General features: G+C 41.1%; 1 protein-coding gene across 1 annotated transcript; it reads right to left on the minus strand.

Annotated features, from left to right (window-relative positions):
• Nucleotides 1-117: 117 nt before the first annotated feature.
• Nucleotides 118-24,490, minus strand: LOC117368578 (zinc finger protein 3 homolog). The gene is made up of 7 exons (XM_033962309.1): nt 24,224-24,490; nt 21,033-21,159; nt 15,805-15,918; nt 15,551-15,661; nt 10,096-10,224; nt 6,256-6,363; nt 118-1,636 (listed from the first exon to the last, which is right to left on the minus strand). Exons 1-7 carry the CDS (start codon nt 24,488-24,490, stop codon nt 159-161), a joined length of 2,334 nt encoding a protein of 777 aa, XP_033818200.1. The 3' UTR covers nt 118-158.

Below are 24,490 nucleotides of genomic sequence, written 5' to 3' on the forward strand. Positions count from 1 at the left end.
AATCTCTCTCATGCATATTTATTAAGGCTATCCAGAAAACCCGACTGGCTGGTGGTCCACCAGGACAGGTTTGGGAACCATTGAGTTAGTCCAATTAAAAAAAAAAAGATATTACCATATTTCCTTTAGGGTATGTTTTTTCTTTTTTTAAATTTCTATTAACTTCTATATGGGTTTTCTATAATGTGGATTCTTTCATGCGCTCTGAGGTTATTTTTTTGATTGAAGCTTGTATCACATTCTGAACATTTATATGGCTTCTCTCCAGTGTGGATTCTTTCATGAATTTTAAGGTGACTCTTTTGATTGAAATTCATATCACATTCTGAGCATTTATATGGCTTCTCTCCAGTGTGGATTCTTTCATGAATTTTAAGGCAACTCTTTTGATTGAAACTTGTATCACATTCTGAACATTTATATGGCTTCTCTCCAGTGTGGATTCTTTCATGAATTATAAGGCAACTTTTCCGATTGAAGCTTTTATCACATTGAGAACATTTATATGGCTTCTCTCCAGTGTGGATTCTTTCATGAATTATAAGGTGTCCTTTTTGATTGAAGCTTTTATCACATTCTGAACATTTATATGGTTTCTCTCCAGTGTGGATTCTTTCATGTTTACTAAGGCAATTTTTTCGAATGAAGCTTTTATCACATTCAGAACATTTATATACTTTTTCTCCAGTATGGATTCGTTCATGAATTCTAATGCTACTTTTCCGATTGAAGCTTTTATCACATTGAGAACATTTATATGGTTTCTCTCCAGTGTGTATTCTTTCATGAATTATAAGGTATCCTTTTTTATTGAAGCTTTTACCACATTGCAAACATTTATATGGTTTCTCTACCATGTGTATTCTCTCATGTTTTCTAAGGTAACTTTTCATTTTGAAGCTTTTACCACATTCAGAACATTGATATGGTTTTTCTCCACTATGGATTTTTTCATGAATTCTAAGGTTACTTTTTCGATTGAAGCTTTTATGACATTCAGAACATACACATGTTTTCTCTCCAGTGTGCATTCTTCCATGAATTCTGAGATTATATTTTTGATTGAAGCTTTTATCACATACTGAACATTTATACAGCTTTGTTCCTTGGTGGTTCATGTCATACACTTGTTTCTTTCTAGTACTAGTTAATTCATGACTTTTCAGCTGTAATGTCTGTCTGAAGCTTTTATTGCGTATAGAATATTTTGATGGTTTTCGACCTTTGTGAACTTTCTGATGAATTATAAGCTGTGATTTATATTTAAAACATTTTTGGCATTCTGTACAATGGAATAACTTGTCCCCGTGAAATTTTTTTTCTTCCGTCAGGTTAGAATTCTCAGAGTACCTTTCCTCTCTAGCAGTGCTCTGAAACAGTCTCTCTCCTTTGAGTCTCTGATTTGGTGCAAAACTTGAGACATGTTTACAATTTCTCTTTTGTTCAGTACATGCATTGGGTCTGGCTACATTCTGAAGTTTTTCTTTCATGCTGGGTGGTATAACTTTACTCATACCTCCCACACAATCAGTTAAATGATCTGTGCTGTCTCTGGGGGGGTCTTTATGTTTCCAATCCTCCATCTGCTGCCCACAGCACTCTCTCATTCTCTTAACGTTGTTCCCAAATCCATCATCTGTTGGATACAAAATGAGTTATGCACATAAGTTATACAGAGCAATCTTTAAAGACATTTGCTTTCTATGTCTCCACATGTCATGTAACAAAAAATGATATTAGACTAGCCTGAGCTCATTCACCAATTCTGAACGTCACATTCTCTCCTCCAGTATTTTCAGCGATTCATTCACTCTGATTACATTCACCAACCAAAGACTGAACACCTTGCTAGAGACCTGGGATTCATTCAGCTATTGAGTAAGTTATATTGGCAAATATCCCCACAGGAGTCTTTAAAGACATCTGCTCTACTAAGTCATATATATCATATAAATAAGAGGCTCGCCAGCTGCCATTTCTAAAGCTTGAGGAGGCCCTTCCAAAAATGACATAAGCAAGTTGTGCTGACTAGGTTGGCAGCCAATCAGTTTGGGGGAAGGGGAAAGAAGCTTTTCTAGACACTCTCGATTGCATTTTTTTCTCTCCTTCCCAAGGTTGTTCAATTCTTCTCTTTCATCATTTGTTTACATCAGTTAGTGAAAGAGTAGATTCTTGTTCATTTTAAGTGTCTTATTGTAAGGAAGTGGTTATGGGGCTCTTTTCTTAAAAAGAAAAACGTCTAAAAAGTGGCATAAAGGGGAAGATGAATGTTTTTCTTGCCAAACTCTTCCAATTTGTTATTTTCTAAACCTATTGTTTAGACGGATTTGTATGCTGTTCATCCACAGTTCATTTAAATCTCAAGAGAGCATATTAGAGGGGTAGGATTAGGATGGCCTTATGACTTGGATGTTTTTTGTTTTAGAAAACTGCAGGCTATGGTTTGTAATAAGGTGGTAACATCTAACTGCATTAAATATTTGGTCTAATAAATATAGCCTGCATCTTGCTTCTCGCTTGCTGTTTTTGCACTGCAGACCCTGTTGGACTTCTTTTGCTGTTTGGATGTTTTTCTGCCATAATCGAACATTTTAGAATACGTCAAGGGCTAGACCTGTTTTAAACAACGAATAAGTGCCAGAAAGGTGCCCAAACTGACCAGATGATCATTGGAGGAATGTAAGCAAGATCCCCCCCACTTTCCCCTAGTAATCACTGATCCCATCCTACCCCCCAAAATGTAAATGAAACAATACTTATCTGTCTCTATGACAGCATTAGATGTTATGGGCAATCTATTAGAGCAGCAAGCAGGTCTCTGGAATAGCCTGGTGGTCACTGCAGTGGTCTCCAGAGGAGACCAAGCCCATATCCCACTCTAACTAGAACACTTATGGTGGAGAGTGTGAACCCACCCAAGCCCACCTACTGTGCAGGCAAAGGGCTATTGTTTTGGTGTACACTTGGAGTTCTGTTCATAAGAATATAAGAATAGCCTTACCAGGTCAGACCAATGGTCCATCAAGCCCAGAAGCCCATTCTCATGGTGGCCAATCCAGGTCCCTAGTACCTGGCCAAAACCCAAGGAGTAGCAGCATTCCATGCTATCGATCCAGGTCAAGCTGTGGCTTCCCCCGTGTCTTTCTCAATAACAGATATGGACTTTTCCTCCTACAAATTGTCCAAACCTTTCTTAAAACCAGCTACGCTATCCGCTCTTACCACAACCTCTGGCAATGCATTCCAGAGCTTAACTATCCTCTGAGTGAAAATAAATTTCCTCCAATTGGTTTTAAAAGTATTTCCCTGTAACTTTGAGTGTCCCCTTAGTCTTTGTAATTTTTGACGGAGTGAAAAATCGATCCACTTGTACCCATTCCAGGATTTTATAGGCTTCAATCATATCTCCCTCAGCTGTCTCTTTTCCAAGCTGAAGAGCCCTAACCTTTTTAGTCTTTCCTCATAAGAAAGGAGTTCCACCCCATTTATCACCTTGGTCGCTCTTCTTTGAACCTTTTCTAGGGCTGCTATATATTTGAGAAAGAGACCAGAATTGAATGCAATACTCCAGGTGAGGTCGCAGCATGGAACAATACAGGGGCATTATAACAGTCTTGTTAACCATTCCTTTTTTTAATAATTCCTAGCATCCAATTTGCTTTCTTGGCTGCCGCCACACATTGGGCGGAGGATTTCATCGTATTGTCTACCCAGATCCTTTTCTTGAGCACTAATCCCCAAGGTGGACCCTAGCATCTGGTAACTGTGATTCAGGTTATTCTACTCAACGTGCATCACTTTTGCATTTGTCCACATTAAATTTCATCTGCCATTTGGATGCCCAGTCTTCCAGTTTCCTAAGGTCCGCCTGCAATTTTTCACAATCCATATGCGTTTTAACAACTTTGAACAGTTTAGTGTCATCTGCAAATTTAATCATCTCACTCGTCGTTTCAATTTCCAGATCATTTATAAATAAGTTAAATAGCACTGGTCCAAATACAGACTCCTGTGGCACTCCACTGTTTACTCTCCTCCATTGAGAAAAATGACCATTTAACCCTACCCTCTGTTTTCTATCCAATAACCAATTCCTAATCCACAACTTTAATTTTCTCAGGAGCCTCTCGTGAGGAACTTTATCAAAAGCTTTCTGAAAATCTAGACATACTATATCAACCGGCTCACCTTTATCAACATGTTTATTCACACCTTCAAAGAAGTCAAGCAAATTTGTGAGGCAAGATCTCCCTCGGCTGAACTCATGCTGGCTCCATCTCATTAAATCATGCTTGTCTACATGTTACACAGTTTTATTTTTTATAATCGTCTCTACCATTTTGCCCAGCACCTAAGTGAGGCTTACTAGTCTGTAATTTCCCGGATCTCCCATGGAGCCCTTTTTTAAAATCGGCGTTAACATTGACCACCCTCCAATCTTCAGGTACTACAGATGATTTTAGCGACAGGTTACAGATCACTAACAGCAGGTCAGCAATTTCATTTTTGAGTTCTTTTAATACCCTGGGATGTATACCATCCGGTCCTGGTGATTTATCACTTTTTAACTTGTCGACTTGGTTCAGTATATTTTCCAGATTCATCGAGATTTCTTTCAGTTCCTCCGCATCATCACCCTTGAAAACCATTTCTGGTTCAGGTAGATCTCTTACATCTTCTTCCGTAAAGACCGAAACAAAGAATTCATTCAGTCTTTCCACTATGGCCTTATCCTCCCTGAGCGCCCCTTTCGCTCCTTGATCATCCAACAGTCCCACAGATTCCCTCACAGGTTTTCTGCTTTTGATGTACCTAAGAACATTGCTATTAGTTTTGGCCTCTTTTGCAAGTTTCTCTTCATAGTCTTTCTTAGCTATCTTATCAATGCTTTGCTTCTAACTTGCCAGTGCTTGTGTTTCTTCTTATTTTCTTTTTTCCATTCTTTAAAGGATGTTTTTTTGGCTCTGATAGCCTCTTTCACTTCACATTTTAACCACGCTGGCTCTCGTTTCCTCTTCTTTCCACCTTTGCTGATATGTGGAATACATCTGTTCTGGGCTTCCACAACGGTATTTGTTAAATAACATCCACGCCTGGTTTACAGTCCTAACCTTTGCAACTGATACTGCACCATTCACGGAAGAAAGCGTTTATGAACAACTTGAAAAATTGAAGGTGGACAAAGCTATGGGACCAGATGGGATCCATCCCAGGATATTGAGGGAGCTCAGAGAGCTTCTGGCGGGTCCTCTTAAAGATTTGTTTAATAGATCTTTAGAGACGGGAGAGGTTCGGCGGGACTGGAGAAGAGTGGATGTAGTCCCTCTTCACAAAAGTGGTTGCAAAGATGCCCGCAACAGATCATACATGGCATCCAAAAGATAAGATGCGCCAAGCTCAATCTTAGCCACCTCTTGATGCACCAAGGACCAGTCAAGAATTCATTCAGCCCTCCGGAAATAAGCTCCTGACGACATGGTCCCTGAACCTCACGTCTGGTAAGTGAAGAAATCACATTCGCTATGTGAAAACCTAGAAATACTCTAGTTTCAAGTTTCAAGTTTTATTTATATTTGATTAATCGCTTAATTAAAATTGTTTCTAAGCGAATTACAATATATAAAAGTGACATATAATTAAACATAATACTAAAATAGGAAATAACATATAAGATATTATAAAACTAGCAATTTATACAATGAATACAATTTAAAAAAAATTAATAAATTTTAAAAAAAAAGGGAGAATTTACATAACAAATATATAATGAGCTAATAAATTTATACAATAATGAAAAAGATATCAACATAAAAAAGAAAGAATTAGGAAAAGAAGCGTGGAAAAGAAGAAGAAAGGGAACGAGGAAGAGCTCAGAAGTAATTTATAAGTTAAAGGCATCCTTGAATAAAAAGCATTTAAAATTATTTTTAAAATCGCTTAAGTTATTTTCATATCTTAACTGTAATGGTAATGAATTCCATTACAGTTAAGAACAAACAAAGCAAAAAACTGCAGACCTTGTACACGATGCAGGCAGGCTTTATTATGACAAGTAAATTGAGGTTAAAAACCTTTTACCAGGTGAGGGACCCAACACGGTCCGTGTTTCGGACTAACCTTCGTCAGGGGTCCAATTTTTGATAAAGCAGAAAAATATCAAAAGAAAAAAGCCTTGGGTGATTAGCCTCTGCTGGCTCTAGCGTGGAATCAGTTAAGGCATAGTAAGGATTTTATTATAAAGAATCATTGGCTCACTGCTTTTGGTATCGGTATCCTCCTCTCCTCTCTCCAGCTCTTCACTGACAGGATCCTCTTCCATTTTCAGGATCTCTAATTTGGGGTCAGCAGGGTAACCTTGGCTGCCTAAAAGAAGAGTGGAAAAATAACTTCAGGTATTAAAGGAAACCTTAAGACCTAAGAAAACTACTACTACTATTACTAATCACTTCTATAGCACTGACATACAGGGCTGGGGATGCAGAACCCAAAGGTGAGAGCACCTGGCTACAAGACCACTTTAAGGCATGAGACAGGTTAAGCACTGGCTCAGGGAAACTGACTGGGTTGACGGTCAGTCTAGAAGAGGTATGCAGGCAAATTGACAGGCTTAAAAACGATAAATCCCCTGGACCGGATGGCACCCATCCAACGGTAATCAAGGAACTGAAAGGGGTTATAGCTGAACTGCTTCAACTAATAACAATCTGTTGATCAAAGCGGGAAGGATTCCGGAAGACTGGAAAGTGGCAAATGTTACGCCAATCTTCAAGAAAGGTTCAAGGGGAGATCCGGGAAACTACAGGCTGGTAAGTCTGACCTCGGTACCGGGAAAGAAGGTAGATGCGCTGATAAAGGACCGCATCATTGACCACCTTGACGGACACGATCTGATGAGGACCAGCCAGCATGGCATCAGGAAAGGAAGATCTTGCTTGACAAACTTGCTGCACTTCTTCGAGGGAGTTAACAGGCAGATAGACAAAGGTGACCCTCTCGACATTGTATATCTGGATTTTCAGAAGGCATTTGACAAAGTCCCGCATGAACTTTGAAAAATTGCGAGACATGAGATCGAGGGTGAAATGCTCACGTAGATCAAAAACTGGTTGGCGGATAGAAAACAGAGAGTTGGGGTAAATGGACAATACTTGGACTGGAAAAGCGTCACCAGTGGAGTGCCGCAGGGTTCGGTGCTTGGGCCCGTGCTCTTCAATATATTTATAAACGACCTGGAAATTGAAACAACAAGCGAGGTGATTAAATTTGCAGACGATACGAAGTTATTCAGAGTAGTGAAGACGCAGGAGGATTGCGATGACCTGCAACAGGACATAAACACGCTCGAGAAATGGGCCGCAAAATGGCAAATGAAGTTTAATGTGGATAAGTTTAAGGTGATGCATGTCGATAACAAAAATCTTGTACACTAATACAGGATGTCTGGTGCAGTACTTGGAGAGACCCCCCAGGAAAGAGACTTGGGAGTGCTGGTTGACAAGTCGTGAAGCCGTCCACGCAATGCGCAGCAGTGGCGAAAAGGATGAACAGAATGCTTGGAATGATTAAGAAGGGGATCACGAACAGATGGGAGAAGGTTATCATGCCGCTGTACCAAGCCATGGTACGACCCCACCTGGAATACTGTGTCCAGCACTGGTCGCCATACTTAAAGAAGGACACGGTACTACTCAAAAGGGTCCAGAGAATAGCGACTAAAATGGTTAAGGGGCTCGAGGAGTTGTCGTACAGCGAGAAATTAGAGAAACTGGGCCTCTTCTCCCTTGAAAAGAGGAGCCTGAGAGGGAACATGATCGAAACATTCAAGATACTGAAGGGAATTTACTTAGTAGATAAAGACAGGTTGTTCACCCTCTCCAAGGTAGGGAGAACGAGAGGGCACTCTCTAAAGTTGAAAGGGGATAGATTTCGTACAAATGTAAGGAGAGTGGTGGAAAACTGGAACGCTCTTCCGGAGGCTGTCATAGGGGAAAACACCCTCTAGGGATTCAAGACAAAGTTAGACAAGTTACTGCTGAACCAGAACGTAAGCAGGTAAGGCTAGACTCAGTTAGGGCTCTGGTCCTTGACCTAAGGGCTGAGCAAACTGCTGGGCACGATGGACCACTGGTCTGACCCAACAGCGGCAATTCTTATGCTCTTATGAACCAAAGGCCTGCCTCACTAGCTCACCCTTCACAGCAGGGAGAGGGTGTTCCTTTGGTCTTGCACAAGTTGGTTCAGGATCCCATAGCCCTGTAGTCTAAAACTGAGATGATAGGGTTTTTATGAGTTCTGAAACCATAAATATTCTTGTGGAAGGGGGGGTTAAGAATCCTCCATCACTCTAAAATGATCCATGACCATCAATGCACACAGATTCTTATACTAAGGTGATAAAACTGCTACAGAAGATTCCCTTTGTTATAGAAACCCACAACTCTTGAACCTGGTGTTACCAATGTGGGTTTTCCAATCTCCCTACCTTTCCCTCTCCAGATATGGATACCACTGGTCACCCTTCTTTTCCCCCTTTTGCTGCTTCCTTTGGAGGCCCTTCTTGCTCCACATTTGCTTCCATTGAGAGGGAGGAGTCACTTTGCTTCCTCTTCTTCTGTTCCTTTCCCCTTCCATCCATCCTGCTGATGCCATGTTGAATCTATCTGCCTCACTTCCACCCCTATCACTTCCTTTTATCCTGGTGCTCATTATTCCTCTTGATCCTAGTTGGAGCCATCTTTACTCCAGTCTCTTCCAGTAAGACCATCCTGTCTGTATTGCTCACAAAGAACAAAATCTACAAGGAAAGTTTAGCATCTTGGAGCGGCACCAAGAGAGGTCACAGAAAGTGAGAGACACAAGGAAGATTAGAAAAACGGATAAAAGATGAGAGACAGTAAGTGTTGATAGACGATGAAGAGAAGAGACACAGAGACATAGGAAAATGCTGGAGGAGAACAAGAGAAAGAGAAGGAATGAAAGGAAATGAAAAAATAGACTGGTGGGACAATAGACGATTAGTTCCCTCAGTTAAGAAAGCTAAATGGGAATTTACAAGATCAAAAACATTTTATTACTTTGCTTCCTACTTATAAAACCTTTCATACGCAGACAGGTTAGAAAGGCTGGGGATCTTCTCCCTGGAAAAGTGGAGACTCAGAGGAGACATGATAGAGACTTTCAAGATCAATCTTGGGCATAGAGAAGGTAGAGAGGTCAGATTCTTCAGCCTATTGGGAACCACAAGAACAAGGGGGCACTCGGAGAAATTGAAAGGGGACAGGTTTAGAACCAATGCTAGGAAATTCTTTTCCACTCAGAGGGTGGTGGGCACCTGGAATGCGCTTCCGGAGGTTGTGATAGGACAGAGTACACTACCGGGTTTCAAAGAAGGATTAGATAAATTCCTGAAGGATACGGGGATTGAGGGATACAGATAGAGGTAGAGATAGGTTATGAAAGGGTATAGACAGAAGGATAAAGGGGATTGAAGGGTTTTAGACAAAGGATCTCCTTACAGGTCATGGGCCTGATGGGCCGCCGCAGGAGCAGACTGCTGGGCGCGATGGACCTCTAGTCTGACTCAGCGGAGGCAACTTCTTATGTTCTTATCCAAAATACATTTGGAAGCTAATTTAAAGAGCTTTAAAACTCTTCTAAAGACCCATCATTTTCAGCAAGCCTTTGGGACTGAAAACACACGGGAGCTGCATATATATTAAGGTGGGAACAGCTGGTTCAGTGGAGTCAGCTGCTTTTGGAGCACTGTGCAGTAGAGTCGTATGGATGTTGGTTTTCTTGTCTATTTTATACTACATTTGAGAGAGGAGTATAGATCTTACCTATCATTTTTATGGAGTCCTTTATTATGTTTTATTGTAACCGCTTAGATCTATTGAAAGTCGAGTGGAATATGAAATTTTATTAAACATAGAAATAAGGGAGCTGGAGCAAACACATTAGCCTCATAAGAAAGGTTAGAAACAGGGACAGTGATTATAGCACCTCATTCTAACAGTGCCTGGGCCAGAGGAGGCGTCTTTCTTGTAGAAAAGGTTTGCATTACCCTATTTCTCGCTTGAATCTAAGTTACATCACCTGCTTCCTGCAGTTCCTCACATGTCCCTGTGGGGGTCAGACTTCCTCTTTCCTCGGGTTCCTGAGGCTCAGTCTTGAATCTCTCTTGCTCAAATTGGATTAAAATGTCAGGCGTGACATTATAGGAGCCTGTTATATGAAAAAGATATCACATTTATTTATTTATTGGGATTTATTAACCATCTTTATGAAGAGATTCACCCAGCAGTTATAATTCAACACAAACTTGCAATTTTATTAACAGCATAACAGTAGCAAAAAGAACAAATATAAACATAAACGCAATGAATGAGGTAAAGTCAAAATCAGCAAAATGAAACTTAATAATAGGACTACCATGAAATTTCAAACATATACTTATTGACAGCACTGAAATTCAACTAAGAGAGATATAATACAATGTCAGCATAACACTTATTTGAATGTTCTGATGTGTGCTTATTAGGTGTTTCATAACAGAGATATGATGCTAATGCTATTCTATAATACAGCTTATCATATAGCCGAGGGGCCAAGTGCAGATATTAGATGGGGACAAGATGGGTGGTACAGAGTAGAGAATGACATGGTGGCTATTACTTGCGGGTAACCTGCCGAAATGGGGGGGGGGAAGTGTTCATTACGGGGACAAGGCCATCCACCGCCCCGTGGAGCGGTGAATGGCCTTGTCCCTACAGTTAAGGGAGGGAACCTACCTACCGGCTGCATCTATCTATCTCCCTCCCTCCCCCTTACCTTCAGGCGCATTTTAACTTTACAGAGTAACTTGTTCAAGCCACTGGAGCCTGCCTGAAGTTGCGTGCGTCTGTGAGCGGAAGCTTCTCCTCTGACGCAACCAGAAGTTGCGTCAAAGGAGAAGCATCCGCCCACAGACATACGACTTCAGGCAGGCTCTGGCAGCTTGAACAAGTTACTTTGTAAAGTTAAAACATGCCGTAAAGGGAGGGAGATGCTCAGACCGCACGAGGAGTGCTGAAGGGTGGTGGAAAGGAACAGACGCTGAAGGGAAATGGGGAAGAGAGTGTGGGGAGAAGACGCTGAAGGGAAATGAGGAAGAGAGAGTAGGGAGAAGACGCTGGAAGGGAAATGGGGAAGAGAGAGTAGGGAGAAGACACTGGAAGGGAAATGGGAAACAGAGAGTGGGGAGAAGACGCTGGAAGGGAAGAAGACAGATGCCAGACTATGGGGGGAGCAGAGGGAAGAAGATGGTTGCCAGACCCATTGGGGGTGGGGGGGGGTGGAGGGAGAGATGGAAGGGAGAGGCACAGTAACAGAGCAAATGGAAGATGCAGAGAGAAGGCAGACAGTGGATGGAAAGAATTGAATGAGGAGAAGATGAGGAAAGCAGAAATCAGACAACAAAGGTAGAAAAAAAATTCTTATTTCTTTTCTTTTTTTTGCTTTAGGATAAAGTTATATATTAGTTGTGTTGATAAAAATTTATAAACAAAGCCCTCCCAGCTGAACATCTCTTTCTCTAGTTAAGCAGCCAGAACTTTGATTTATAAGGAAGGAATAAGCTAAATATTGCAGTACTGAGGCTTGTATGTATGCTACGGGCCAGGGACAGTGGTTGCGGGGACGGGGTTAAATTTTTCCACCATGTCATTCTCTAGTACAGAGTCCACTGAGATAAACAGATGGGTGGCTAAACTCAAGGCAAGTTGTTTATACAGTTAAGCAAGATGTAAGGAACTGATTTACGGTAAGTTACAGTGTGTGTATGCAGAATGAGTGTCTAGTCAGTCACCCCAGCCTACATTGTGTTTTCCTAGGCTCTGCCACCAGTACAGAGCCAATAAAAAGAGGGGAACTGCTGGACTGATTGTCATCAGAAATCTATTCTAGCAATATCCTGATTATTTCTATACTGAAGTGGCAACTCCTTTTCTCAAGAGCTACAAAGGTGCTGTTGTGGATACTGTTACTGTATAAACAGAATTGAAATTTATGTCATAAAGGGGTCTTTTGTTTGGTTTTTTTAACTTCGGACTGTTCTTCGTATGGTTGATATAAATCTGAATCTTCCTGAAACCAGCAACTGAAAATCTGCTAAATCATTATGAGCAGTAAAAAGCAGCCTTAGAGTGTCCTGATGCCAAACAATCCCGAGCACTAAGGCCATTTTTCTGCTGGGGTAAAATGACTGATTTTTATATTTTCCCTATTAATGGCTCCTGCTAATTTTCGCATTAGCAAGTAGCCATTAACACTAAACCTGCACCAATCAGAATACACCAGTGCCCACATGCTAATTACAGCAAAATATGCCCACTCTCTTCCCCAGCACTAAAATATAATCCAGAAAATTACCATGGGACACATGAGTGCACCCCGCTGTAAGGCATTTTTCACCGCAGTATGTATGCATTAGTAAGTGGCCCTTATGATTTATGCGACAGAGTGGGAGAAGCCTCAGCCACCAGTAGAGGGCGCTAAAAATAAAGAATTCTTAGAAAAGAGGTGGGAAGACAAGAACAATGGCACAAAATGGCCCCTCTCTCCACAGCAGTGAAAGAAGGAGCCTCCTATTCAGGTTATAAGGGCTGGGAAATTTCTAGATATGAAGCACATTTAACTACTGCACAAATGTTACACAATAACATAGTAGATGATGGCAGAAAAAGGCTCTCGTGGTCCAACAAGGTGACCAGAGCCTTGCCCATCACTCCATGTAGGCCCAGGTCACCCATATTTAAATGCTGGTTGTTAAGTCAAGTCATCACCATGCCGACCATATAGGCAGCCAAACATGATGGGGAAGATATGTGGCGTATTGCTGACAGGATTCAACTTACCAGTCAAGATCAACACACTAGAGTTGTCGAACCTTTACACAGACCATACACATCTGCCCGGCAACAGGACTCCGTTCCCCCATGCTGGTTTTGGCCACTCTTCTTTGTCTCTCGCTATTTGCAGAACAGACCATTCAAGTCTGTCCGGCATCGGCCTCAGCTCCCACTATTCTTGCTCACTGTAAAACCTCAATAGTCAGGTGTTGTCAGTTTATCTTCTAGGTCAATGACTCATTTAAGTGCCATAGAGTCACTGGTAGCACCCATGGACCCCTAAGGTATCCTCCAATGTCATAGCGAGTTTTATTTTATTTAAAAAATTTCTTACCCGCTTAAACCTAAACGGTTCACAGGATACAATCATAATAATAAAAACATACATACATGCAACATAAACCAGTCCCAATATACTCCTAAAAATATTGATATTATTTCAGTTAAAAGTCTCCATAAACAAAGTCGTTTTCGATATCTTCTTAAATTTCTGGAGGTTTGAAAGTACTCTTAATAGTCCTGTCAATTTATACCATACTGACACCCCTGCGATTTAGATCACAGATGTTCTCGTGTTTTCATAAGGAACATGTAAAAACTCATTTGTAGATAATCACATCGCTCCCTCTGACCTCAGAGATCTGAGAGGTTGATAGTGTCATTCCTTGTGTCAAATACCAAGGAATGCTTTAGTGAATCACTTTAAAGACTAACCCAAGAATTTTTAAAACAATTCAAAATTTTGCAGGCAGCCAATGAAGTTTTTTCAACCAAGGTATCACATGCTCAAATTCATTCCCGCCACATATTAAACGTGCCATAGCATTTTGAATCATCTGTAGAGCTTTGCGTTGTAAGATGCTGTTCCCAAGTAAAGTGAATTGCAATAATCCAACTTTGAGATGATCGGAGTCTGTACCACCACCCAAAAGTCATATCCCGATAACAATCGGTTTAAGTTGTGAACGCATGTGATAAAAAGCAGATTTAATCACTGCCAATCTCTGATCTTTCAGGTTTTTATTTATCAAAAGATTCATATCATTTGCTATAATATTTTGGGGCCACATCAGATCTTCCTCACTCCTTCCAATCAACATCAAATCTATTTTAGCAAGATTTAATACCAATGTGTGACCTACCATCTAATCATTCACAGCCTTCAAACAAAACGATAATTTCATTTGCAGTTCAATTCTCCAGTCAATCATAGGGGAAAAAATCGAATGCCATCAGCATAAAATCGATAACTGACACCCAATTGCTTGAAACGCATGTCCCAAAGAAGTCATATAGAGATTAAAAAGCAAAGCCGAGATTGCGGATCCCTGTGGAATACCCTTAAACACAGACATAGTAGTGGATATGAGTCCATAACTCTGTACTCTGATTGAACGATCCTGAAAATATGAAACAAACCACTTATACACTCCACCTCCTATTCCCATCCTCATCAGTATTTGCAACAAAACGTCAATATCTACTGCAGGGCTGTCCAAGTCCGGTCCTCGAGATCTACTGGCAGGCCAGGTTTTCAGGATATCCACAATGAATATGCATGAGAGAGATTTGCCTGCACTGCCTTCTTGGTATGCAAATCTCTCTCATGCATGTTAATTGTGGATATCCTGAAAACCTAGCCTGGCAGTAGATCTCGAGGACCGAACTTGGGCAGCCCTGATCTACTTTGAGGACACATCCAGGGAAAGCAGACAAAACATTTTGTTCTTATCCATACCCTATTTTCTTTCATCCACAGTTGTTATCAATAGTGATTCAACACTGTGTCCAATGCGAAATCCAAATTGATGACAATCAAGTAAATTTTCTCTGTCCACGAACTTTTCTAGTTGTTTTAAAACTATTTTCTCTATAAATTTTCCCTAGAAAAGGCAACACAGATATGGGCCTATAATTTCCCAAATCTGTTTCATCCAAGTCCGCCCTTTTTAACTTAGGTTTTAATCGTAGCAGTTTTGAGCAATTTCAGCATTTTTGAAACCCTGGGGGGTCACTAGGAAGATGAAAGCCTGAAATCTCTCTGCAGGAGAGTCTGTCTGGCTTGGAGAGGTCTGAATGCTGCAGACGGAGCTCTGGGAGTCATAGTCAATACAGCATCTCATCTTGGTTATTATCAGGAACAGCCAAATGTGAAGATTGTCTCAGCACAAGGACAATCCCAGACCCCTGTCCCATGTGAAAGTCAGAAGGGGACAGAGCCTGGGAGAGAAGAAGCATACATTTCATTTCCCTCCATTTATTCCACACCTTAATGTAAAGTCCTCAAATCTTGGGCCAAAATAAGACACTTACAAAAAGCATTTTCTTCCCTAATCTTTTGCATTCTCAGCCATGTTTAGTCATTCCTCCTCATCACCACTGTTTCTTTTAACAATACGTAGAAACATGATGGCAGATAAAGGCTGAATGGCCCATCCAGTCTACCCATCCACAGCAGGTTTCTCAGCCCCATGACATTAGGATGAAGGGTTTTACAGATCTGACAGTGACCCATCTCTGTTAGCTGCCTCCTCCACCTCCAGAGCAACCTACTTCATCCAAACTAGGGAAAAAAACCAATGGAAAGAAGAGCATTAAATTATTGAATGGTCCAGTCATGGTACTAGTAGAATGTAGATGTGCGGGAGGAACTTTATACTTACTTGTTACAGGGTGAATATGTTCAGATGCCTCTGAATAAGGAGGATCTACGAAGGGGAGATTTTCCTCTTGCTTGACACTCAGTGAGAACACAGACGTCACAATAGGAAGGCCTGTGATGAGAGAACACATTTACAAGGATATAATAATACTAAGTTAAGAAATACATTTTAAGTCTCCAAATGTTTGATGTCGAGGACCCATCTCCCATTATCTGAAAAAAGCAGAGCCCTTTAAATCCTAAACATTTACTTACTCTTCATGGGGTCATGTGGGTTGCCTTTTCCTTCCCACTCAAAGTGTTGAGTGAAATATTTCTCATCTTCCTTTTTAATCTTGAATAAAACATCAGGATTAACAATTGAGTAACCTGTTAATAAGAAGAAGGAAAATGACATAAAGAAGATGCGGTATATAAGCCTAAGGTTTAGTTTAGTTTATATATAGCACTGGTGTCAAACACAAGGCCTGCAGGCCGAATCCGGCCCGCCTGGCAGTTTATGCAGCCTGCAGTGCAATGCGACGTTTTCATTGCTGCCCCAGGGTGTTTTATCTTCTGGCTGGCTCCCTCCTCATTTCCGTAGTGTGCACAAAGCTGCCGGGCAGCAGTTCCTTGCGCGTCCCGCACCTGATCCGGAAGCATTCCCTCTGACGTTGCGACGTCAGAGAGAAGGCTTCTGGTTCAGGCGCAGGACATGCGTGGGAGCCTGAAGCTTTGTACACACTGCGGAAATGAGGAGGAGGGAGCCGGCCAGAAGATAAAACACCCGAGGGCGGCAATGAAAACCTAAGACACCTGCCGGAGAGAAGCACCTAGTTGAGGCACAGAATGGAGGGAGGGAGAGGGGCATGTTGGGAATCAAGAAAGAGGGAGTACAAACTTCGGACAAATGATAGAAGGGAGGAGGCATGAACTTGGGACACAGAATGAAGGGAAGGAGAGAGCCACAGAATGGAAGAATGGAGAGAGTGAGGAAAAGAAATGATGAGGTGAGGGAGGGAATAGAAATGGAGAATTGAATGTCTGAGAGAGAGAAAGAGAAATGGTGCACATGAGGAGATGAAGGAGAAATTTTGGGCAGAGAGAGGGAGGGAGAGAAAATTATTGGACATGGTGGTGGGAGAGGTGCAAGGGGAAGAAAGAGATGTCAGACCACTGGAATGAGAAGGAAAGAGAGAGAGATGCCAGATCATGGAGTGGAAGGGAAGGAGGGGAGAGAAAGATGTCAGACTGCAGGGAGGAGAGATACCAGACCGCAGAGAGGAGAGAAGAAGAGAGATGTTAGACTTTGGGAAGAGGGAGGGAATGAGAAAGAGATGCCAGACCATAGGAGAGGAGAGGAGAGGGTATGAGAAGGGTATGAGAAGGAGAGGAGAAATATTGCCAGACCATATGAGGAAGATAGAGTTGTCTGACCATGGGAGAAGGATGAGATGGTGCACAGGGATGGAGGGGAAGGGAAGACAGAGGTAGGAGATGGTGCACAGCAGTGGGTGTGGTAGGGAAGATATAAGAAAAAATGCTTCTTATGGATAGATGGAAATAGGGGAGAAGAAAGAGGGAGGAGATGGTATGGGAAGACATAGAAAAGTAGATAGATTTTGAGAAGAAAGCAGAAAAATGGAAGAAAGCTGAATGTTAAAAGTTAATGCTAAAGATGGATGTATTGCAGAAAGTGAAGAAAAGAAAAGCAGCAAATGGATAAGGTGGCCCTGGATACACAGTTAAGAGCACAATCAGAAGGAACTGCAGCCAGAGACTGGAAAAGATGGTTTGAAAACCAAAATTACAAGACAACAAAGGTAGGGGAAATGATTTTATTTTCAATTGAGTGTTTGAATTGTGTCAATTTTGAGAATTTACATCTGCTGTCTATATTTTGCAGTGTTCAGGAAGAAATGCATTTGTTTCTTTTTTTCTGGGGTTGTACTGCATGCAGAGAGGGTTTGTTTGTGTACATTAGTTTTAGTTTGTGGTCCCGTATTTGCATGGTGGTTATCTGTGTTCTGTTAGGAATGAATGTTGAGAAGCATACAGTGTGCTTTGTGTAGTTTAATTTTGTGGTTAACCATTATGTGTTAATAAGATTATATTGAGTGCATATATGAAAAATGAATGAAAAAAATGGTATTACAATTAGATTGGGTGGGGTCTGGCCCGCAACTTAATCTGTGTTTTAGATTTCGGCCCCTTAATGTGATTGAGTTTGACACCCCTGATATATCGAAACCCTATGGAAGTACCATCTGTTTCCTGTTCTGAAGATGAAATGCATGAAAGTGTGCACGGAGGGGGGTGGGGTGGGGGGAGATTTTGAGTATTTGTCTGACAAAGCTTGGAGAGAAGAGGCAGCTGCAACCTGCCACTTAATTACGCTTAAACCTTGGAGATTTGCTGGTGTAGATATTTCTCCTCATGATCCTCCTAGATCAGCGGTCTCAAACTCAAACCCTTTGCAGGACCACATTTTGGATTTGTAGGTACTTGGAGGGCCGCAGAAAAAAAATAGTTAATATCTTATTAAAGAAATGACAACTTTGCATGAGGTAAAACTTGTGCAACATGCAGAAAGTGAAAAACTATCTAAACTTCACTTTCTGCATATTGCACTGCTTTCAGCTGTGTATAGCTGAAATTATCAGAAGCAATTAAGGAAAAATTTAGAAACTATAACAAGTTTTACCTCATGCAAAATTGTGATTTAGATTCCAAAGTATCAACTGCAAGAGACAAGATTTTGGTGTAGTCCTCTAGGCTTTTTTGTAGAGGGGAGAATCAATATCCGTCTTGTGCCTTGAGGCCTCGATTCTATATAGGGCGCCTAAGTCATGCCTAAAGTTAGACGTTCTTTAGGCATCCAATCTAAGTAGTTAATGAGCCAATTAAGGGTCTTAAGCGATAATTGGTACTTAGGCATCCAAAGGACACAGACGACACTTTGTAGACGCAGCCACAATTTCATGGATGCCATGTTTAAAACTCGCGCCTAACTCAATAGGCATGGGCGTGGTTTGGGCAATGGCTCAATTTGGGCGTCTTTTGATTCATTTACTAACACTGAGTGACCTAGGGCGTCCATATGATGCCTATAATGAAAAACGGGGCTACTTTTGAGCTTAGTTTGGCCATCAAATAGATCCGAGTTCTATGGACAGAACTTAGGCACAGTTTGGATGTCCTTAATGCGATCTGCTAAATAGTTCTCTGGGATTTATTTTTGCTTTATTAAGCTCAAAATACATTTACTAAGGCACCACATAAACGGGGTACATCAAAACAGATATATTGCATGCAAAACTTTATATTTTTCTGGACAAACAGCAATGCTATTTGCTAATTAGAGGAAAAGATCCATTAACTGAAGCAGAGCATATGAAAAAAAAACACAGCTTTAGGTTTCTTGCTAAAAAGCTACCCTTTTTTACTGACCAAACAGTGCTCCAATCAGCTCATTCTTGAAAGCAAAGAAAGCACATGACAAAAATATATAGACAACAAAATAATACAAACTTCAAATGGTATTATATACACAAAATATGAAACTATTGAAAACCATTTGCACAAAATCAAAAATGGCCACTACGTCTATATTCCAACTTATTAATTAGATTTACTACTTCAGTAATTGGATTTAATAGTATGACTGTTAACTTTTAATCACATTACATTAATTAACTTCTAATGGGGACAAGCCTCAGACTTAGGAGAACATGTTTCCCAAAATGGGATTACTTAAAGAGACAAACACATTACTCTCTTATCTCCTTATAACATCACCGGCTATTACCCCACCTCCCTACCAATATAGATAAATTAACTATTTTATTCTAATTCTCTATTTTTTAAAAATACATTACATTAATTTTTATAAATAAATAATTCAAAATACTATGTCTCCTTGAATCCTTAAAAACTTATTAAATTTAAACTACAAAAACTATTTTGGTATGGGATATATATTACAGATAAGTAATGTGATTCAAAGTTAACAGTCAAACTATTAAATCCAATTACTGAAGTAGTAAATCTAATTAATAAGTTGGAATATAGACGTAGTGTCCATTTTTGATTTTGTGCATAAGAACATAAGAATTGCCACTGCTGGGTCATAACTTCATTTGCAAAAGGTTAAAACCAGAAAATTTGAAGCAATTAGCTCAAGCTAAAGCATACTTCCAGGAGTTTGCTGAAGGGGTCCGTTCTGATTTGGATATACTAGGACCCTTTGTTAATACCTCCTTTCTTCACCCTGCTCACATACTTTGTGAAAGAAATTCCTGCTGCAGATAAGATTTTGTTCATTTCTTTGCTTTGAGTTTTGTGAGGACTGATGTTAAGTAGCTATTAAGTTGTGGAAACATTTTTGAGAGTCGTCATGCTACTTATCTGATCAATATTTTGACTCAAGTAAAGAATTTATATATAGAGTGGAGTTTTTCCAGACCGAGGATGTGTCTGCATCTTCAAAACTTCTTTTGAAGTTGGTTTGTCCGGAGGATTAAATTTTTTACTAAATCCAACGTGACACTGAGGTCTTTTCTCCACTTTTTAGACTAAATCTGTGGTGTTCTCATTGTTATGTTTTCCTTAAATGCGCTATATTGTTGAAGATTTAAGGAGCATTCTATTTGATTCTATTTTCATTTTTTGTCATATTTATAAAAACAGAAAAAACCAGATACAGACTTTAGCATGGCTTCTACTTCATTGCAAATGGAGGTTTGCAGCTGCACAATGGTGACCTCATTGTGAGATCATCAAGGTGCACCTGCAAAGTAGAATGCCACAATTAAAATATGTGGGGGAGCTGGTTGGGATTTGCACTTATGACCTCTGGAAGAGGAGCACAGGGCTCTGACTGCCCTGTGATATGATAACTTAGCAGATCCTCATACAGAGTTTTTAGTTCTCAGCAAGAAATTTGAACAGTAAATCTTCCTCCTGGTCTAATGTACCAAACTTTTGTTCTATAGAAGTGGTTCTCAATCCAGTCCTCGGGACACACCAACCACTTTGGTTTTCAAAGTATCCACAATGGATATGCAAGATAAATTGGCATGCTCTGCATCCATTGTATGCAAATCTATCTCATACATATTCATTGTGGGTATCCTGAAAACCTAGCTGGTAATGTATGAAGCCTCTATTTCAGGGGTAGGGAACTCCGGTCCTCGAGAGCCGTAGTCCAGTCGGGTTTTCAGGATTTCCCCAATGAATATGCATTGAAAGCAGTGCATGCAAATAGATCTCATGCATATTCATTGGGGAAATCCTGAACACCTGACTGGAATACGGCTCTCGAGGACCGGAGTTCCCTACCCCTGCTCTATTTTAAGGTCTTTCACTGGCTCCTGTTAGATATGGAATGGCATCAGAAGCCAGGTTTTAAATGTCAGATGCCCACAGGGCCAGGTACTTGTGATTTTTATCCCACCAATTTCCTAATAGACCTGTGTGGTAGATGATAGAGAAGAGATATTTACCTCGTGACAAGAGAATCCCATGAACCTCCTTGATGACTTTCTTGTAAAGCTCCTTCTGCCGTTCTCCCAGAATGTTCCACTCCACTTCCCAGAAATAAGCAGCGACATCCTTGAATGTGACCAACGCCTGGAAAAGGAAAAAGGACACCCTCAGCCACAGTTTCACTGGGTTTAATAGACTGTTATATGAGCTCTGTCAGTGAGACCAGATCACGCTAAACAGCGTGGATGATGAAAGAAAACAATGCCAGTGGTGTCTACAAAACTCTTTATTCAAAAACACTCTTGGGGGGGGGGAATCCCCCCACTACACTGAAAACTCCTGAAGACCAATAACAGGAAGGAGAACGGGAGTTTTCAGTGTACTGGGGGGGGATTTCCCCCCCCCAACACCCCCTCAGAGCGTAAAACTGAAGGCCTCAAAGCGACGGCGCACATTTCTCCTGCACTCAAACGGCGGCACGGGATTGTCCTCCATGCTTTTGACGCTGTATCAAGATATTGTGTACAGCCTAAAGTGCAGGAGAAGGGTGTGATCTGTGCAGGAAAAAAAATAATAACAGAGACACTGACAAAGAGACTCAAACAGCAAGTCGGACACAAACTGGAACATGCTGAAACAGACAAAGAGGAATTTGACCCCCAGGGAGTAACATGTAAACCATGAACAGGGGATGTCTAGTAAAAGCACATTTGCTTAATTGCCACCCCTGCAGTCTCTTTGTAAATGTAAAATAATCAAACTTAATGAATAGAAGTAAGATAAAATGTTCTAGGATAGAAGTGCTATATGCACAAACAAGATAGTTAACCTCGACCATTTCCCCTAAGATGCTGATTTGTAGGGTAGAGTGTAAAACAAAGTATAGGGTGGTAGAAGGTATGGTAAAAAAAAAAAACTGAAGTGCACATAACAAACCTAATATAGTAATATAAATAGAGGAAGTTAGAGACAGGAAACTAGAGTTGCGTTGGGCCAAGAACCATCTTTGCTGCCCTGAAGCATTCTGGAAGTGTTTACAAGAACTGTGTTTGTACAGCCAAGGACATTTACTATCTCTGGATGTCCGTTGCCATGTGAATGTGGAGGAGAGCTAGTTTCTCATCATTACTTATATACGAGACACTGAAAAGCAAGTGGGGGAAGTAGATCACCCGAAACGATACGTAACCAACTGTGTAAAGAACATCAGACATCCAACTTAAACAGTGCAAATGTGTGCAAATAACCAACATACGGGGGCAAGATTAAAAAACAAAAAACAGTGTATATACCAGGGGTAGGGAACTCCTGTCCTTGAGAGCCGTATTCCAGTCGGGTTTTCAGGATTTCCCCAATGAATATGCATTGAAAGCAGTGCAAGCAAATAGATCTCATGCAGATTCATTGGGGAAATCTTGAAAACCCGACTGGAATACGGCTCTCGAGGACCGGAGTTCCCTACCCCTGGAGTGATATAATACATAAGTTCAGTGAAAACCTTAAATAATTAAAAAGTGATGGATGACATGACCACTTGAGCCGACAAACATATGAAGTGCCAACGTGAAAAGTGCTATTGAGGTCAAATACAAATAATTTTAAATTGAGTGAAAAGATCAACAAAAAAATCAACCTACCTATGTGCCGAAGTACAACAATTATGCGCCAAACTAGTAAAAAGCTCTTCCGCGCAGCATGAAACAAATAAAAAGTGCAGGTTTCAGATCGCAAAAGCCAAGCTGGTGACAGGCTGAGAAACGAACCAATCAAATGATGAAGACGTTTAGTACCAGATCAGTTCTCCAGTATATTATAGTATTCCGAAAACTCTGTTCCCTTAAATCTCCAGCGTTTTGGACAGATTTCTTTAGCGAAACAGTGGGAATTTTACATGCTGACCAATTTAGGAGTTGGAAGAAAGAACTTTTAACTATATTAAAATGATCAAATATAAACACAATACGGGAGAATTCATCAAGGGGTGCTAACCGATTTAGCATGCACTAATGCAGTGGTTCCCAACCCTGTCCTGGAGGAACACCAGGCCAATTGGGTTTTCAGGCTAGCCCTAATGAATATGCATGAAGCAAATTTGCATGCCTATCACTTCCATCATATGCAAATCTCTCTCATGCATATTCATTAGGGCTAGCCTGAAAACCCGATTGGCCTGGTGTTCCTCCAGGATAGGGTTGGGAATCACTGCACTAATGGCCTCTTTTTACAACATAAGAACATAAGCAATGCCTCCACTGGGGCAGACCTGAGGTCCATCATGCCCAGCAGTCCGCTCACGCAGCGGCCCAACAGGTCCAGGACCTGTGCAGTAATTCTCTATCTATACCCCTCTATCCCCTTTTCCAGCAGGAAATCGTCCAATCCTTTCTTGAACCCCAGTACCGTACTCTGCCCTATTACGTCCTCTGGAAGCGCATTCCAGGTGTCCATCACACGTTGGGTAAAGAAGAACTTCCTAGCATTCATTTTGAATCTGTCCCTTTTCAACTTTTCCGAATGCCCTCTTGTTCTTTTATTATTTGAAAGTTTGAAGAATCTGTCCCTCTCTACTCTCTCTATGCCCTTCATGATCTTGTAAGTCTCTATCATATCCCCCCGAAGCCCACAGAGATTTAAAGGGCTTCAGGACTGTTGCCACGCGGCTTGCAAAAAAGGCCGTAAATGCTAGGACATCCATTATAGTCCTATGGGCAGCTTAACATTTAGTGCGTGCCAATGTGGTTAGTGCCCCTTGATGAATTCCCCCTAAACGAGGTAAACTTGGAAATGGCAAAATGAAATCTAATAATAGGACTACCAGAAAACAGTTTTCCTACCTTTTTTGTCCTGTCTCCCATAATTAGACTATAAGCTCTTTCAAGCAGGGACCGTTTTTTTTGCGTGCTTAATGTACAGCGCTCTGCGCATCTGGTAGCATTATAGACATGACAAGTAGTAATAGCAGAAGTGGATTGCAGTTTCCTGCACAGTATTTTTACATGCATTATGATTAATGCATCTGGGAAAGAGGCAGCTCCTTTCCTTCTCCTATTCTCATAAACCTCTAGGGCCAGATCTTCCAAGAAAAGAATACTGCAATCTACCTCCAACAGGTTAAAGTATCCTCCCAAAGACACCAACAAGGAAAGAGAAGGGAAGGCTGGAAGAGCTGCTCAACCTGTGCACAAGAGGAGAAAGAAGAATTTCTTACCTTATCAGAACCCAGGGCAGACATTTCCTCTGAATTCTGCAGCTGCTGGGAGGGATCCAGGCTGGAGATTTCCCTCTTCCTAATCCCTCCTCTCCCCCTCTGCAGGAAGGGAACTGGGCTCTCTGGGATTTCCAGTTGCAGGACACAGAAAGTTTCTTCTATTCTGAATCTTTTCTGCTTTGCCTGCTCTTTGCAATTCTGCAGAAGCAGAAAAAGCAACTGAGCATGCTCAAAGCTCTTCACCCCACCCCCCTCCTGTGAGGTCAT

This window comes from Geotrypetes seraphini, chromosome 10 (assembly GCF_902459505.1).
Source record: "Geotrypetes seraphini chromosome 10, aGeoSer1.1, whole genome shotgun sequence".
Lineage (NCBI taxonomy): Eukaryota > Metazoa > Chordata > Amphibia > Gymnophiona > Dermophiidae > Geotrypetes > Geotrypetes seraphini.